Below are 14,426 nucleotides of genomic sequence, written 5' to 3' on the forward strand. Positions count from 1 at the left end.
AATCTTTACCTTTATATTAGATGAAGAGAGATTAGATTTATGATAGATTATTAACTCAAAAAAAAAAAGGTAACCTGAAGACTAAAATAGTGTAGAAGTACAAAAAATAACAGATAACAACCAACAACAAATAGAAACAGCATTGTAAGAAAATAAAATAGTAATCGAGATACTTAACACAACAGATAGCAACATAAATCGATAGATAAACAATTATCATTAAATAACCTTCTATCGTAATACATGTGCCTCCATCTTTATCTTCTATCTAAAATCATTTACTCCGTTAACTAATATTGTATCGTATCTTATCTAATTATTTTCATAATGTTTCTTGGTTTATTACCTCTAAGTTAGAGGTAATAGGCTCTCACACCGAATAATTTTGGTACTAGTTCTTTTTAAATTATTCATAGTTAGACTTTCAGAGTAATAATTTGATTTTGGCTTTTCGCATTTTGTCCTCGATCAAAGTCATTTTTATCTTATTTTAATATTATTATTTTTTATTTTTTCTTTCTTAATATGCACCTACATCTATAGTTTGATATTATATTATGTAGATCCATAGTTAATTAATTTTTAGCTACTGGGCAAACTAATTTCCACTATTAACACATATGATTGAGATATGTGTGCTTCTCGGAAATAATTTAGTTATTTTAAGTTTATTGTGGCTGCTTACATATTAGGATTCTCAAAATAATGTATGTGTCATATATATTATTTAAAAAATATATTTAAAATAATTGATAACAAAATGATAAAACTAAAACAATAAAATAATATATATTGGATCCGAACTTTTGTCTCTAGCCTAGTGTAGTTCTTATAATACGAGTTGTGCAAGTGATAAAAAAAAAAGGACCAAAATATAAAACGAATAATTTCATTAAATTTTGGAAGAGAAAATATTTTATTCCAAATATTAGTAGCAACTCGAGGAACATTTCCAAGATGAATGAAAAAAAAAGATTATCTTATAAACTTATAAATAATAAATAATAATTAGAAGAAGAAAAAAGGGGTTTATGTTTTTTCTTTACCATATTTAAGATTCTTAAAGATTGGATTACTGGCTTTGCACATTGTAGATATTTTATTTTGGATTGTATTCATGTTAATTTATAGATCTTATTAGCATCTTATCTGACACCTTGTTGTTAGTATTATTTTGGATTGTATTCATGTTAATTTATAGATAATGAGTTTTATATTCAAAGTTTTAGTTTATGAATTTAAAATTTGTCATGAAATTATTATTCGAATTAGTTATTATTTTATGGGAAAAGACTAAAATATGTTATCGAATTTTGAGAAAAAATTTATTTATATCATGTGTTAAAAGTTTGGTTCATCTATGTCTTTTCTGTTTGAGAAAACATTATACATGTCATTATTTGTTAACTGAAAACAGTTCTGACTTTGCAAAATTGTTTATACGTGGTCAGTTATGATTCGGGCACGTCATTAATTAAATTATTTTTTTAAAAGCGAAAAATGTTCAAATATGCCAACGTACTTATATAAAAGGCTCATCTATGCTATCCGTTAAGAGTTTTCCTCATCGGTGTCATTTCAGTTAGGAAATGCTGACATGGATAAGTCTTTTCTCAAACAAAAATTGCAACAGATGAGTCAAACTTTTAACGGATTGCATAAGTCTTTTTCTCAAAGTTCTATTGCATATTTGAACTTTTTCCCTTGTTTTACTCACAACTATAAGATCTATGTGAACTTATTAAATTCGTTTGAATTTGTAGGGTTAGAGGCGAATATAAAATATTTTTATCGGATTCGTTTTGATCGAAATGCTTTTAATGGCCCACCCCCAACACCCACAATATAGAGAGTTGCTCCAACAATCGCACTATAACCCAAAAAGATGCTCTGCTAAAATCGAAACCAAGATATAGAGAGGGTTGTCCATTTGTTTTGTTGTTTCGAAGAGACAAAACAAAAGCACTTTGTACTCATATGAATGGTGCTAATTCTCATATTCGTTTATAGTCCCGTTTGATTTCGAGAGTCTCTCTCTATATGTAGGTCGAGCCTCCGTTTTCGTCGTCCTCTCCCCTTCCCTTACTCGTCTTTTGATAGTCATATATCTATCTTGAATTTTCTTTGTTTATGTCGTGGAAAGTACCTTACCCTCGCCTTTCTACATTTTATTATTATATAGAAAATTTCTTCAAATCTCTATATAATAGAATGAAAAGCCCGAATGAAAGCACAAAGAGAAGAGAGAAAAAGTCTAAAAGAAAGGGGAAAGAGGTTAGTTCCTGAGCCAAAATTTAAGAAAATTGCTACAAATTTTGAACTAATACTTCAAAAATATAGTACTAAATTCAATATAAAAAATTATACAATTTATATTCTAAATATACGTTTGCTCATGTCTAATACTAGATTGGTGCATAAGAAGATTGAATTTTGCTTACACAAATTGAACACTCACATTACACTTAGGAACCTTAAATAAGAAAGAAATACAATATGTTGAATATTAGAGTTCGATACATTGTCAAAAGACTACGTAGGAATAGTATTCCATTTGTCCCAAATTTGTCACATGTTTTATTTCAAAACTCAATTTGACTGTACTTTTCAAAATTAAAATTAAATTAAATTAATTTAATCTTTTATAATTAAGAGTTAGATATTATAAAACTATTAAAAAAATATTAGTTATACTAATTTTTTTTCATAATGATTAGATTAAAATTAATTTAAAACAACTCTCCAGCTATAATTAATTTGAGGGACAGAGAAAATACTCTTCGATCCCTATACTTAGCCATCCCAATCTAGAATATGCTAATAATAATAACAATATATCTAGTGAAATTTTATCAGGTGTGAATTGAAGATAATAGACTGTAGAGTATATATGTACACAATCACAATAATAACAATAACACCAATGACGTATTTAACGTAATTTTATTTCTAAAATTATATTGTGAGAAGTGTGAGATATACAAATATAAATTACAAGTGTTAAGGAACCAAACTGAATTTATCCAGTTTAGGAAATATTCAACCTTATGATTCGATGTCCAATTCCAACCAATCTAGTTGATTTGAAAACCTTTTTTCGTATAAGATAAAGATATTAACTTCGATAGATTCTCTAACTCTATAATAAGTCTTTGAATATTCAACCACCACATTAGATCTAAATTATCAAATTTTCAACTTTACTAAAAAAAAAATCTCTCGAAAAATCATTCTATCTAGTGATGACAACTATATTATATAAAATTATACACGTGAAATTTGTTTATATATTCACACACTTTAATAATATCATCATCCACAATATTTTTATATATATACATCACTCTTTCTTTAGTCCCTACCACTACACTATAGGAAAACATTTCATCAAACACCTTTGTATCACTAACATTAGTACATTACCCACCATTTTTTTTTGTTCAATGGCATTAACTTCATCTTTTTCTCTTCCTCTTCCTTCTCTTCACCAAAAATTTCCATCAAAATACTCTACATTTCGTCCTATTATTGTTTCTTTATCCGATAAATCAACAATCGTAGTAACCCAACCTATAAAATTACCTACCAGGACCATACCCGGCGACTATGGGTTGCCGGGTATTGGTCCATGGAAAGATAGGCTTGATTATTTTTATAATCAAGGAAAAAATGATTTTTTCGAATCAAGAATTGCAAAATACAAATCAACTATATTTAGAACGAATATGCCACCGGGACCATTCATCACTTCCAACCCGAAGGTAGTTGTTTTGCTCGACGGCAAGAGTTTTCCGGTGCTTTTCGATGTTTCGAAAGTTGAAAAGAAGGATCTCTTCACCGGAACTTTCATGCCGTCGACTGAACTCACCGGTGGTTACCGTATTCTTTCGTATCTCGACCCATCTGAACCAAACCATGAAAAATTGAAAAAATTGATGTTCTTCCTTCTTTCTTCTCGTCGTGATCATGTTATACCTGAATTCCATGAAACTTATACAGAGCTTTTCGAAACCCTAGATAAGGAAATGGAGGAAAAAGGTACAGTTGGTTTTAACTCCGGCAATGATCAAGCTGCGTTTAATTTCTTAGCTAGATCGTTATTTGGAGTTAACCCAGTTGAAACTAAGCTCGGAACTGATGGTCCGGCATTGATCGGAAAATGGGTTTTGCTTCAGCTCCATCCTGTGCTAACTCTCGGTCTTCCGAAGTTTCTGGACGACGTACTCCTCCATACTTTCCGGTTACCTCCGATTCTGGTGAAGAAAGATTACCAGAGACTTTACGATTTCTTCTACACCAACTCCGCCGATTTGTTCATCGAAGCTGATAAACTTGGCATTTCTAAAGATGAAGCTTGTCATAATCTTCTCTTCGCTACTTGCTTCAATTCCTTCGGTGGGATGAAGATTTTCTTCCCGAATATGCTGAAATCGATAGCGAAAGCAGGGGTGGAGATCCAAACCCGTTTAGCAAACGAGATCCGATCGGAAGTAAAATCTGCCGGCGGGAAGATCACGATGTCGGCGATGGAGAAAATGCCGTTGATGAAATCAGTAGTATATGAAGCTTTACGAATTGATCCTCCGGTTGCTTCACAATACGGAAGAGCCAAACAAGACCTTGAAATCGAATCACACGACGCCGTTTTCGAGGTGAAAAAGGGTGAAATGCTATTCGGGTACCAACCATTTGCAACGAAGGATCCGAAAATTTTTGACCGGCCGGGAGAGTTCGTCGCCGATCGGTTCGTCGGAGAAGAAGGAGAAAAATTATTGAAACATGTATTATGGTCTAATGGACCGGAAACGGAAACTCCGACTGTGGGGAATAAACAATGCGCCGGAAAAGATTTTGTAGTGATGGTTTCGAGATTATTCGTAACGGAGTTTTTTCTCCGTTACGATACACTCAACGTCGACGTTGGCACGTCGGCGTTAGGGTCTTCAATTACTATTACTTTTTTGAAAAAAGCTTAACTTTGAATCGAGGTCGAAAGTCGAATCGAGATCGAAATTTGGTCTACACTGTCGCTATCGGCCAGTGTATGTGTTTGTTTGTAATTATAATTTCAGTAATATTTTCACAAAATGGGTGAATTTGTGTTTTTTGTTTAGATTTGGTTGGTGTACATGTTTTTTTTCTTCTAAATTACTAACTTTTTTCCATTTCGAAATACTTGTTCGATTGTCTAAATTTAGTTAGTCTATTTTGATTTTTTTTTAAATATCAAAGTAACATAAAAAGATTTTTATTGTTTTTAATTTTAAATTAAAGATATGTTAATCATATTAAAATATAATCTAATTTTATGATGTTAAATAAATCACTGATAAGTTCAAATTAAATAAATACTAAAAGTAAAGAGAGTCGTTTATTATTTTTAAACGAAGTAAAAAGAAAGGTAAGTTAAACCAATTAAAATGGAGAAAATGTTATTTCTTGAGAGTTCAAATTTTTTATTTTGATTATCCACTCGATATTTAAAGTGTGGATTGAAGTTTTAATTTAATCAAGATTATACTATAGTGTATATTCGGATTGATGCTTTCAACAAAATTTCTTTCATACCCAATATTTGAATTTGAAAATTGTAATTAAGGGTGAAACAGTTTCTAACATTTCATTACAACCCATATTGATCTTAAGAGTCGAAATTAGATATACTTTAAAAATATATATTTCTCTGTTTAAGTTTGTTTATCTTATTTTTTAAATTAATAACTAAAAATTCGAGAAAATTACAAAGTAATTTTGAATTGTGTGATGTACTATATATAAGGATTTTTAGTATTACGATCTTAAATATGTTAAAAGTGAAAAATATTTTTTTTTAAAATTGCTAAAAAGACTTGAAGAAAATACTTTTTAGTAGAGTCGAAGAAAAAAATACAAACGAATCGAAACGAATAAAATATTTATCATAGTCCTTTAGTTCCATGTTAATTGCAAGAACCAAATAGACAAGAATCTTGGTTGGGCAATATTTTTAGCTAAGATTATTATTAAAATAATAGGAATGTCATTTGACCAATCATCAAGATGATTTGTGCCTATTTAGCACTAGATTGGTCAGTGGATTTTCATTTTTCAAGTTTAAAATTTTCAAATGAGATTATTTTGGATATACATTTTATTTGGAAATTTTTTAACGTTTTGTTAGTCTGAAAATTGGGGTGAGTTGGTTTCTCGAAACTTGAAAAATAGTTAATTCTTGGTAACTTGGAAAATATTTAAAAATTATATCTTCAAATCTACTCAACTTTTATGTTTAAATAAATATTCGAAAATTATTTTTAAAAAAATATGATTCATCAAATACTAGCTTAATTGGTATCTAAAAAATTTATTGGGTAGTCACAATACATTTAATTATAATGAAAAAAACTTACTCGCGTCGGGTGTATAAACCCATTATAGTTAAACTAACCATAGAAGGCAAGTTAAAATTTATTTGGGGTCTTATTTAAATAAAAAATATTAAATATTTCTTGAAAATAACTAATTTTAAAAGTGCTATTACTTTTAGTATATTTTAACAAAAAAATAATCTCTCTTCTTTATTTTTACATGTCCATTTTGAACTTTATACGTACTTTAAAAAATAACGATAAATTGTTATAATCTCTTTATTTCTCATTCAGTATTTAGTATCCACACGAGAGCTTGAATTTGTGCCTTGTGTGACCCCACCAGGAAAACGTTCTCTACCAAAAAACTTTTCATATCTTAAGTTCAAATTCGAAACCTCAAATTAAGAAAGATGCAATATCATTTTCTATATCGGATCCTTCAATGATAGTTGCTATATAAATCTTAATTCCAGAAACTGATTTGAGAAATAAATGTTAGAGTAGGGTAAAAGATAATAAATTATATTTTCTTGATATTTTACTAAAAATAAGAAGTAAAAATTAAAAAAATATATTTTAAAAATAGTAAACAAATAAAAATAAATCGAAGAAGTAGTATATAGTCTTTTTCTTTCAACCTCTCCGCTTCCTCTAGGCAGTGTCTTCTGAACATGGGCTATATAGCCCAATGGACTAGGATATCATTATCCAATATGGATCAATCTTTATGAACTCTTTAAAAAAATTTCGTATTCGTATTGAAATTTTCAATTATTTTTGAAGAATTTGATACGTATCTATTGATATTTTTAAAGTATCCGAACAATATGATGGAACCAAGAGAGTGTAGTAAATTGTGAAAGATCCAAAGTTGTTTTTAACTAACCAAAGTTCTAAATTGATAGCCCAAAGAGTGGGCACGAATTCATTAATGGGCCAAATGCCACATAGTGACTGTTATTTAAAATATAGTCGAAATATACACAATTTTTTTTTGAGTTAAATTGTTCTACGATTACTTTCAAACTTATGAAATTTAAGTTAGAAAAAAAAATTGTGTTTGGAGTTGCAAACTTAATGTATGCTGAGTTAAAATATTCACTTTTATTTTAACTCAAGTACTATTCATGATAAGAGGAATATCAAAATGAATAAAAGCTAAATATTTCTTAGAGCCAAAATTTTATAAGCTAATTTCCATTGTTACATTAACCAAAACAAGTTGGCAAGTTGTGTTTCTTTTTAATATTTCTAGATGAATTGAGATCAATTTTTCATTTAAAATTCCACATTACATATTTTTCTTAAATTAGATTACATAAATTTGTTCAAAACAAAAAAGAGAAAGGAGGGAGTATTTTGCCCTAAATTTACATATATCAATTATTAACCATATAACAACAACAATAATATATATACACACAGTAATTTTCATAATCATTTTAAATCTTGATAAGTTTGTTTTTATATGTTCTCGGTCGAATTGAGATCAGTTTTTTCATTCAAAATTCAGAGTTGTTCGTATTTTCTTTCTTAAATTATTAAACACATAAATTTGCTCAATATCTGAAACTTACATATATCAATCATAAACTTAAATAACAACAAAACATATATCAATTATAAACTATATAACAACAACAATTATATATACACAGTAATTTTCATAATTATTTTAAATCTTGATAAGTTTGTTTTTATATGTTCTCGGTCGAATTGAGATCAATTTTTTCATTCAAAATTCAGAGTTGTTCGTATTTTCTTTTACATATATCAATCATAAACTTAAATAACAACAAAAATAACTATATATCTACTGTAATTTAGTAAGCAGAGTCTAAATAAGGTAAAGGCGTGTGCGAAGTTTTTCATATTCCAAAAAAGATAAAGAGGCTATTTTCGAAAAATTTCCGGGAGTTTGGCTAGCAACTTAATTGTTTCATTTTGCTTTTTGTAATATCTCAATGGTTCTGGAAAGGATAGAATCTTCTGGAAACTCCTCAGTCTATCAATAATAATACTTCCAAAAAACAAATGCAAAATATTAAGCCCTAGTCTCTCTTTGTATACTTCACCAAACTTTGTCACTCTTTTCATTCCAAAACTCACCCAATCTCCTTATCCACTCACAATAACATAGCACCTCTCTAAAACCCCTTTTCTTTCTTCTTCTCTGCAATGGCTTCTGCTAATGCTATTTCCACTGCTTCTATTATCCCTTCTCCTTCTAAACAGGTATCTTCTTTTGAACCATTTCTTCATATGGGTGTTCCTGTTTCCTATTTCTTGATATGGGTGTCTTGTTAGCTCTTCTATGTGTTGTTTGGGGCTTTTGCTGATATGGGTATTTGTAGCTTGAGTATGTTTTACTGTAAAGTATGCTTTTTTATACCATTTCTTGATATGGGTGTTCCGGTTTTCTGTCTATTTCGCAATTTTGTGTGTTGGCTGTGCGTTTTTCCTGATATGGGTTAGCATAATCTGAGAATCGTTTGTTGTAAAGTGTTGTTTTTTATACCATTTTGTGGATACGGGTGTGACTGTTTCCTGTTTGTTTAGCAATTATGTGTGTTGGTTGTGCGTTTTCCTGGTATGGGTCAGCTTGATTTGAGTTTCTTTTGCTGTAAAGTACGCATTTTTGTAACCTTTTTTTGATATGGGTGTTCTTGTTTTCTGTATATTTTTGCAATTCTGTTGTTGTTTGTGCGTTTCCGTGATATGGGTCATCATAATTTGAGTATGTTTTGCTATAAAGTATGCATTTTTTGTACCATTTGTTGATATGGGTTATCTTGTTTTGGGTCGTGTTTGCTATTATGTCTGCTGTTTGTACCTATTCCTGATGCGGGTCATCCTAATTTTGAGTTATCATTTACTATAATAAAGTACTCTTTTTTATACCATTTATTGATATGGGTTGTCTTGTTTTGGTTTGTGTTTGCTATTATGTATACTCTTTGTACCTTTGGTTGGTCTTGTACAATTGCTTGATATTTTCCATCTAGCATCGACTGCTTTGCTGTTGTTTTACTGTGTGGTGAATTTGGGCTGCTTATGTATTTATTTGGCTGTTTGTTGCAGGGGGGTTTGAAGAATAGGAAGGTCAGCCAATTGCAGGGACAGAGATTTGGCAACAAGGGTGCAAAGAACCGATTTGTAGTCAAGGCCTGTGCTAAAGAAATTGCCTTTGACCAGAAATCTAGGAGTGCCCTGCAGGCTGGAATCGACAAGCTTGCTGATGCTGTCGGCCTGACTCTTGGTCCAAGGGGTATGTTTCTGCTGCCTCCTTTTTGTCCTTGCTATATTTTGCAGCACTTCTGGATGGAACTTTTGGTTTTTATTGCATATTTGAATCATTGAATGATCAATTGTGAGTATTTAGGTCATTTACTTTTTCTTGTGAAATGAAAACGAAGCAAATTGGCGGCCTGAAACCGTGGAGTTATATTTTAGCTCTCTTTGTATGTTATGTTTATTTAGTTCTGGTTTCTTTAGAGCCAAAGTAGATCAGACTGAGGCAGGTGATGTTGTCAGCTGTGACAGAATTAAAGGCAAATGTTGTTTTTGATTTAAAGAAATGGTAGTGGATCCAGTCAATTATCTAGTGCTCTTGAATATATTTCATTTTGTACGAACATTGACTGATTATTTCTGCAGTACATGTATGTTTAATGTGATATCACTGTTTAGCATTAGTGCATTACTGTGCTGTGTCTGAATTTCTTGTCCCAAGTGGTGCAATACATCAGTGTAACATTTTGAATGCTATACTTGTATGCTTCTGTTTCTTTTATTTGTTGGTTAACTACCTAACTACCTTGGACTGTGATTTTATGCTATGCATGGTTGATCTTCAATAATTGATCCACTTGTTTGATTGAGGCTGTTACTATGCTTCTTATGATTGGTTGAAGTCCTGAAGTCCTTTTTACTATCCTGCAGGAAGGAATGTAGTGTTGGATGAATATGGCACCCCTAAGGTGGTTAACGATGGAGTTACAATTGCTCGTGCCATTGAGCTACCTGATGCTATGGAGAATGCTGGGGCTGCCCTTATCAGGGAGGTTAGTTCTTTCTGTCATTCTTATTACTTGAAATCATAGTAATTTTGTCCTCCATATGTATTTCTTTATGTGCGTTATTTGTCACATATGTTGAACTTATCTTCCTTTTCTTATTTTCAAATGCATACTGAAGGTTGCAAGCAAAACCAATGATTCAGCTGGTGATGGAACAACAACTGCATCTGTTCTTGCTCGGGAAATCATTAAACTCGGTCTGTTGAGTGTTACATCTGGTGCAAATCCAGTGTCTTTAAAGAGGGGCATTGACAAAACTGTACTGGGTTTGATTGAAGAGCTAGAAAAGAAGGCTAGACCTGTTAAAGGCCGTGACGACATCAAAGGTAATATTTTGATGCTTTTCTTTGAGGACTTTACAGGCTACTCATCTGATATGACAAGCTGATGATTAGTTTTTTGAATGGTTTTTCCCACCAGCTATTGCTTCAATCTCTGCTGGAAATGATGAAAGCATCGGTACCATGATTGCGGATGCAATTGACAAAGTTGGTCCAGATGGTGTGTTGTCCATTGAGTCATCCTCCTCCTTAGAGACAACTGTTCATGTTGAAGAAGGAATGGAGGTTTGTTATGACTTACATTCTTTACCGTGTCTGGTCTCTTGAGGTTAGCTTCCATCTTTTATTGACAACTTTTATTTCGTTCATTGCAGATCGATAGAGGATATATTTCCCCACAATTTGTCACAAACCCTGAGAAATTAATTTCTGAATTTGAGAATGCTAGAGTCTTGGTTACTGATCAGAAGATTTCAGCTATCAAGGACATTATCCCTCTATTAGAAAAGACAACTCAATTACGCGCCCCTCTCCTCATTATTGCCGAGGATATCACCGGGGAAGCTCTGGCCACTCTTGTTGTGAACAAGTTGCGAGGTATACTGAATGTTGCTGCCATCAAAGCTCCTGGATTTGGTGAAAGGAGAAAGGCTCTTCTGCAAGATATTGCCATTGTGACAGGTTCTTAAACTCACTTAACTTCAGCTCTCTTCAAAGAAATATTAATGATAGTGTAGAGTATACTGATCTCCTTAGTTCTTTGTCAGTCATAAGATAGAGGAGCTTCTCTAACATATGTCCCGTTTCTGGCATTGATGTTTGAACTTCAAAATTAATAGAAACAAGTTTAACTGGGAAATAAACAGAGTGAAGAAGTCTTTGTGTGTGTGTGTGTGTATACACCGAGAGAGATCAATGCTGATCTGGACATACAAACTCATTTTTCTTTTCTTTTTATCCTGATTAATTTTGAGTGGTAAAGAAACCAGTGTTATCTTCAGATGCTGAGTCCAATGTTTGTTTCCTTGAATCTCTATGTTCATCCTGGTCCTAGTTAACAGGAAAAAAAATCGTAGGAAAGACAAAATCAAGAAAATTTACGCGTTTCTTCAAAAGTTTTGAGTTGACTCTGAAGGATAGAGAGAGAGAGAATTGGGAGTTTCACTTGGTTGGACTACTCGAGTGGAACACTCCCTTTGATGAGCCTACTTGAAAAACGAAAAAATGGTAGTATTGGTCAAACCATTTAGTATCTTAGTACATGCATTGTGGAACAATAATTATTTTGGAACGGAATCTAAGCATATTTGCAGAACTTTTGTAAGCTTAGTGTCAATATTTTTCTAAGAAAGGGGAAATTGTGGACTTGGTAATAATATTGTAGAAGTCATTAATTGTTATGCTTGAGCTTGATTTAGAAATAAGAAATCTTATTTCTTCTTCTTTTTGTCCTGATAAAGATGGGTTGTTAAGGGAAACATTGTTACCCTGAGAGACCAAGTCCTAAGTTTGTTTCCTTGGATCCCTAACGTTCATCCTGGTGTTAGTTAAGCAGACGTAATCATGGATACCATCTACTGTACTCTCCATTGTGATAACTGCATGGATTATTTTCAGTCCTCAAATGCATCTACCTAAGACTGAGCTTTACTTACCATAAAGTTGTCATATTATATCAGGAGCTGAGTACCAGGCAACTGATTTGGGCCTGCTCGTTGAGAATACCCCAGTTGAAGCACTTGGAATTGCCAGAAAGGTGACAATTACCAAGGACTCAACAACCATCATCGCTGATGCAGCATCAAAGGACGAGATACAATCTAGGATTGCTCAGCTTAAAAAGGAACTGTCTGAGACAGACTCAGTGTATGACTCCGAGAAACTTGCTGAGAGAATTGCCAAGCTTTCTGGGGGTGTTGCCGTCATTAAGGTTGGAGCTGCAACAGAGGCCGAGCTTGAAGACCGCAAGCTTCGTATTGAAGATGCAAAGAATGCAACTTTTGCTGCAATTGAAGAGGGAATAGTACCTGGTGGTGGTGCTGCTTTTGTTCATTTATCAACTTATGTCCCTGCCATTAAGGAGAAGATTGAAGATGCTGATGAAAGATTGGGCGCTGACATCATTCAAAAGGTAAAAATGCTCAAATATCAATGACTAAATTTATTTCGTTTTATTTTATATGATATTGTTTGACTGGACATACCAAAAGTACCGTTACAACATGTGCTTTCAAAGACGCAATGACATTTTCATGTTTAGGAGCATACCCTATCAGAAGGATAACAGATTCCAAGTAGGATGTTTTCTTGGGAATAAACTTGAAAAAAGTGTCCTGGATGAACTAGGGGAATTAAGTGTTCTTTTTTGGGTGTGTTTGTGTGGTGTGGGCTTCTGTTAAGCCTTTGTTGATTTTCATTTTGGGCATGCAGGCATTGGTAGCCCCAGCATCTTTGATAGCCCAAAATGCTGGAGTTGAAGGAGAAGTAGTCGTGGAGAAGGTGAAGGAAGCCGAATGGGAGATGGGTTATAACGCGATGACAGACCAGTATGAGAATCTCGTGGAAGCTGGAGTCATCGATCCAGCCAAGGTGACAAGATGTGCCTTGCAGAATTCAGCATCAGTTTCAGGAATGGTGCTGACCACACAAGCCATAGTGGTTGAGAAGCCAAAGCCTAAGGTTGCTGCACCTGCTGCTCCTCAAGGACTTCAAGTGTGATCGATATAACTATCTTTGCTAGGAAATTTTGTTGGTCTTGAGATGAACATCGACGTGGGGCTGGCTTGTTCGGGACAAGGTTAGCGTAGAACTACATGAGCGTATTGTTATTTTTAGCTTGCTTTTAGCCCTCACATTTATAACTTGTATTGATTGAATAATATCGTCGCTCGTTCTGGTAAACATAAAGACAAATGTCTGTCCTTTAGAACGGATAACAGTATTAGTTATTCATGTTCTTTACCTTTTCAGTTCTTGAATGGTTTTTTGTTCCATCTTCTGGTCTTTAAACATTCTGCATTCTGGGCCTCCGGTGTTGTGTGCACCGATATCGATACATATACATAGGAGATTGACAAGCGGGATGGGAGAGAGATGGAGGCAAGCGAGATTGTTATATATCTCAGATACATGCGTGTATATATAGGAGACTGACAAGCGGGATGGGAGAGATGAGGGAGGCGAGTGAGATTTCTCAGATACATGCGTGTATACACGAGACTGACAAGCGGGATGGGAGAGAGATGAGGGAGGCAAGCGAGATTGTTATATATTTCAGATACATGTGTGTATACATACGAGATTGACAAAGCGGGATGAGAGAGAGATGAGGGAGGCGAGCGAGATTGTTATATATTTCAGATACATGTGTATACATAGGAGATTGACAAGTGGGTATACACAGGAGACTGACAAGCGAGATGGGAGAGAGATGAAGGAGGCGAGCGAGATTGTTATATAATTCAGATACATGTGAGTATACATAGGAGACTGATAAGCGGGATGAGGGAGGCGAGCGAGATTGTTATATAATTCAGATACATGTGAGTATACATAGGAGACTGATAAGCGGGATGAGAGAGAGATGAGGGAGGCGAGTGAGATTGTTATAGGAGACTGACAAGCGGGATTCAGATACATGCGAATGAACTCTATATAATGTACATAGAACAAAGATACATGCACATGAAATTGATACAATGTACGTAGAATAAATA

General features: G+C 33.2%; 2 protein-coding genes across 2 annotated transcripts; both read left to right on the forward strand.

Moving 5' to 3' along the window:
• The first annotated feature begins 3,331 nt into the window (after nt 1-3,331).
• Nucleotides 3,332-5,173, forward strand: LOC107003074 (allene oxide synthase 2, chloroplastic). Its single transcript, XM_015201322.2, has one exon. It carries the CDS (start codon nt 3,444-3,446, stop codon nt 4,974-4,976), a length of 1,533 nt encoding a protein of 510 aa, XP_015056808.1. The 5' UTR covers nt 3,332-3,443; the 3' UTR covers nt 4,977-5,173.
• A 3,226-nt stretch (nt 5,174-8,399) lies between these two features.
• LOC107004410 (ruBisCO large subunit-binding protein subunit alpha) lies at nt 8,400-13,701 on the forward strand. The gene is made up of 8 exons (XM_015202611.2): nt 8,400-8,585; nt 9,432-9,618; nt 10,293-10,414; nt 10,548-10,755; nt 10,850-10,995; nt 11,085-11,391; nt 12,390-12,841; nt 13,141-13,701. The coding sequence occupies exons 1-8, from the start codon at nt 8,529-8,531 to the stop codon at nt 13,426-13,428; spliced, it is 1,767 nt and encodes a 588-aa protein (XP_015058097.1). The 5' UTR covers nt 8,400-8,528; the 3' UTR covers nt 13,429-13,701.
• Nucleotides 13,702-14,426: the final 725 nt, after the last annotated feature.

Source organism: Solanum pennellii, chromosome 11 (assembly GCF_001406875.1).
Source record: "Solanum pennellii chromosome 11, SPENNV200".
Taxonomy (NCBI): domain Eukaryota; kingdom Viridiplantae; phylum Streptophyta; class Magnoliopsida; order Solanales; family Solanaceae; genus Solanum; species Solanum pennellii.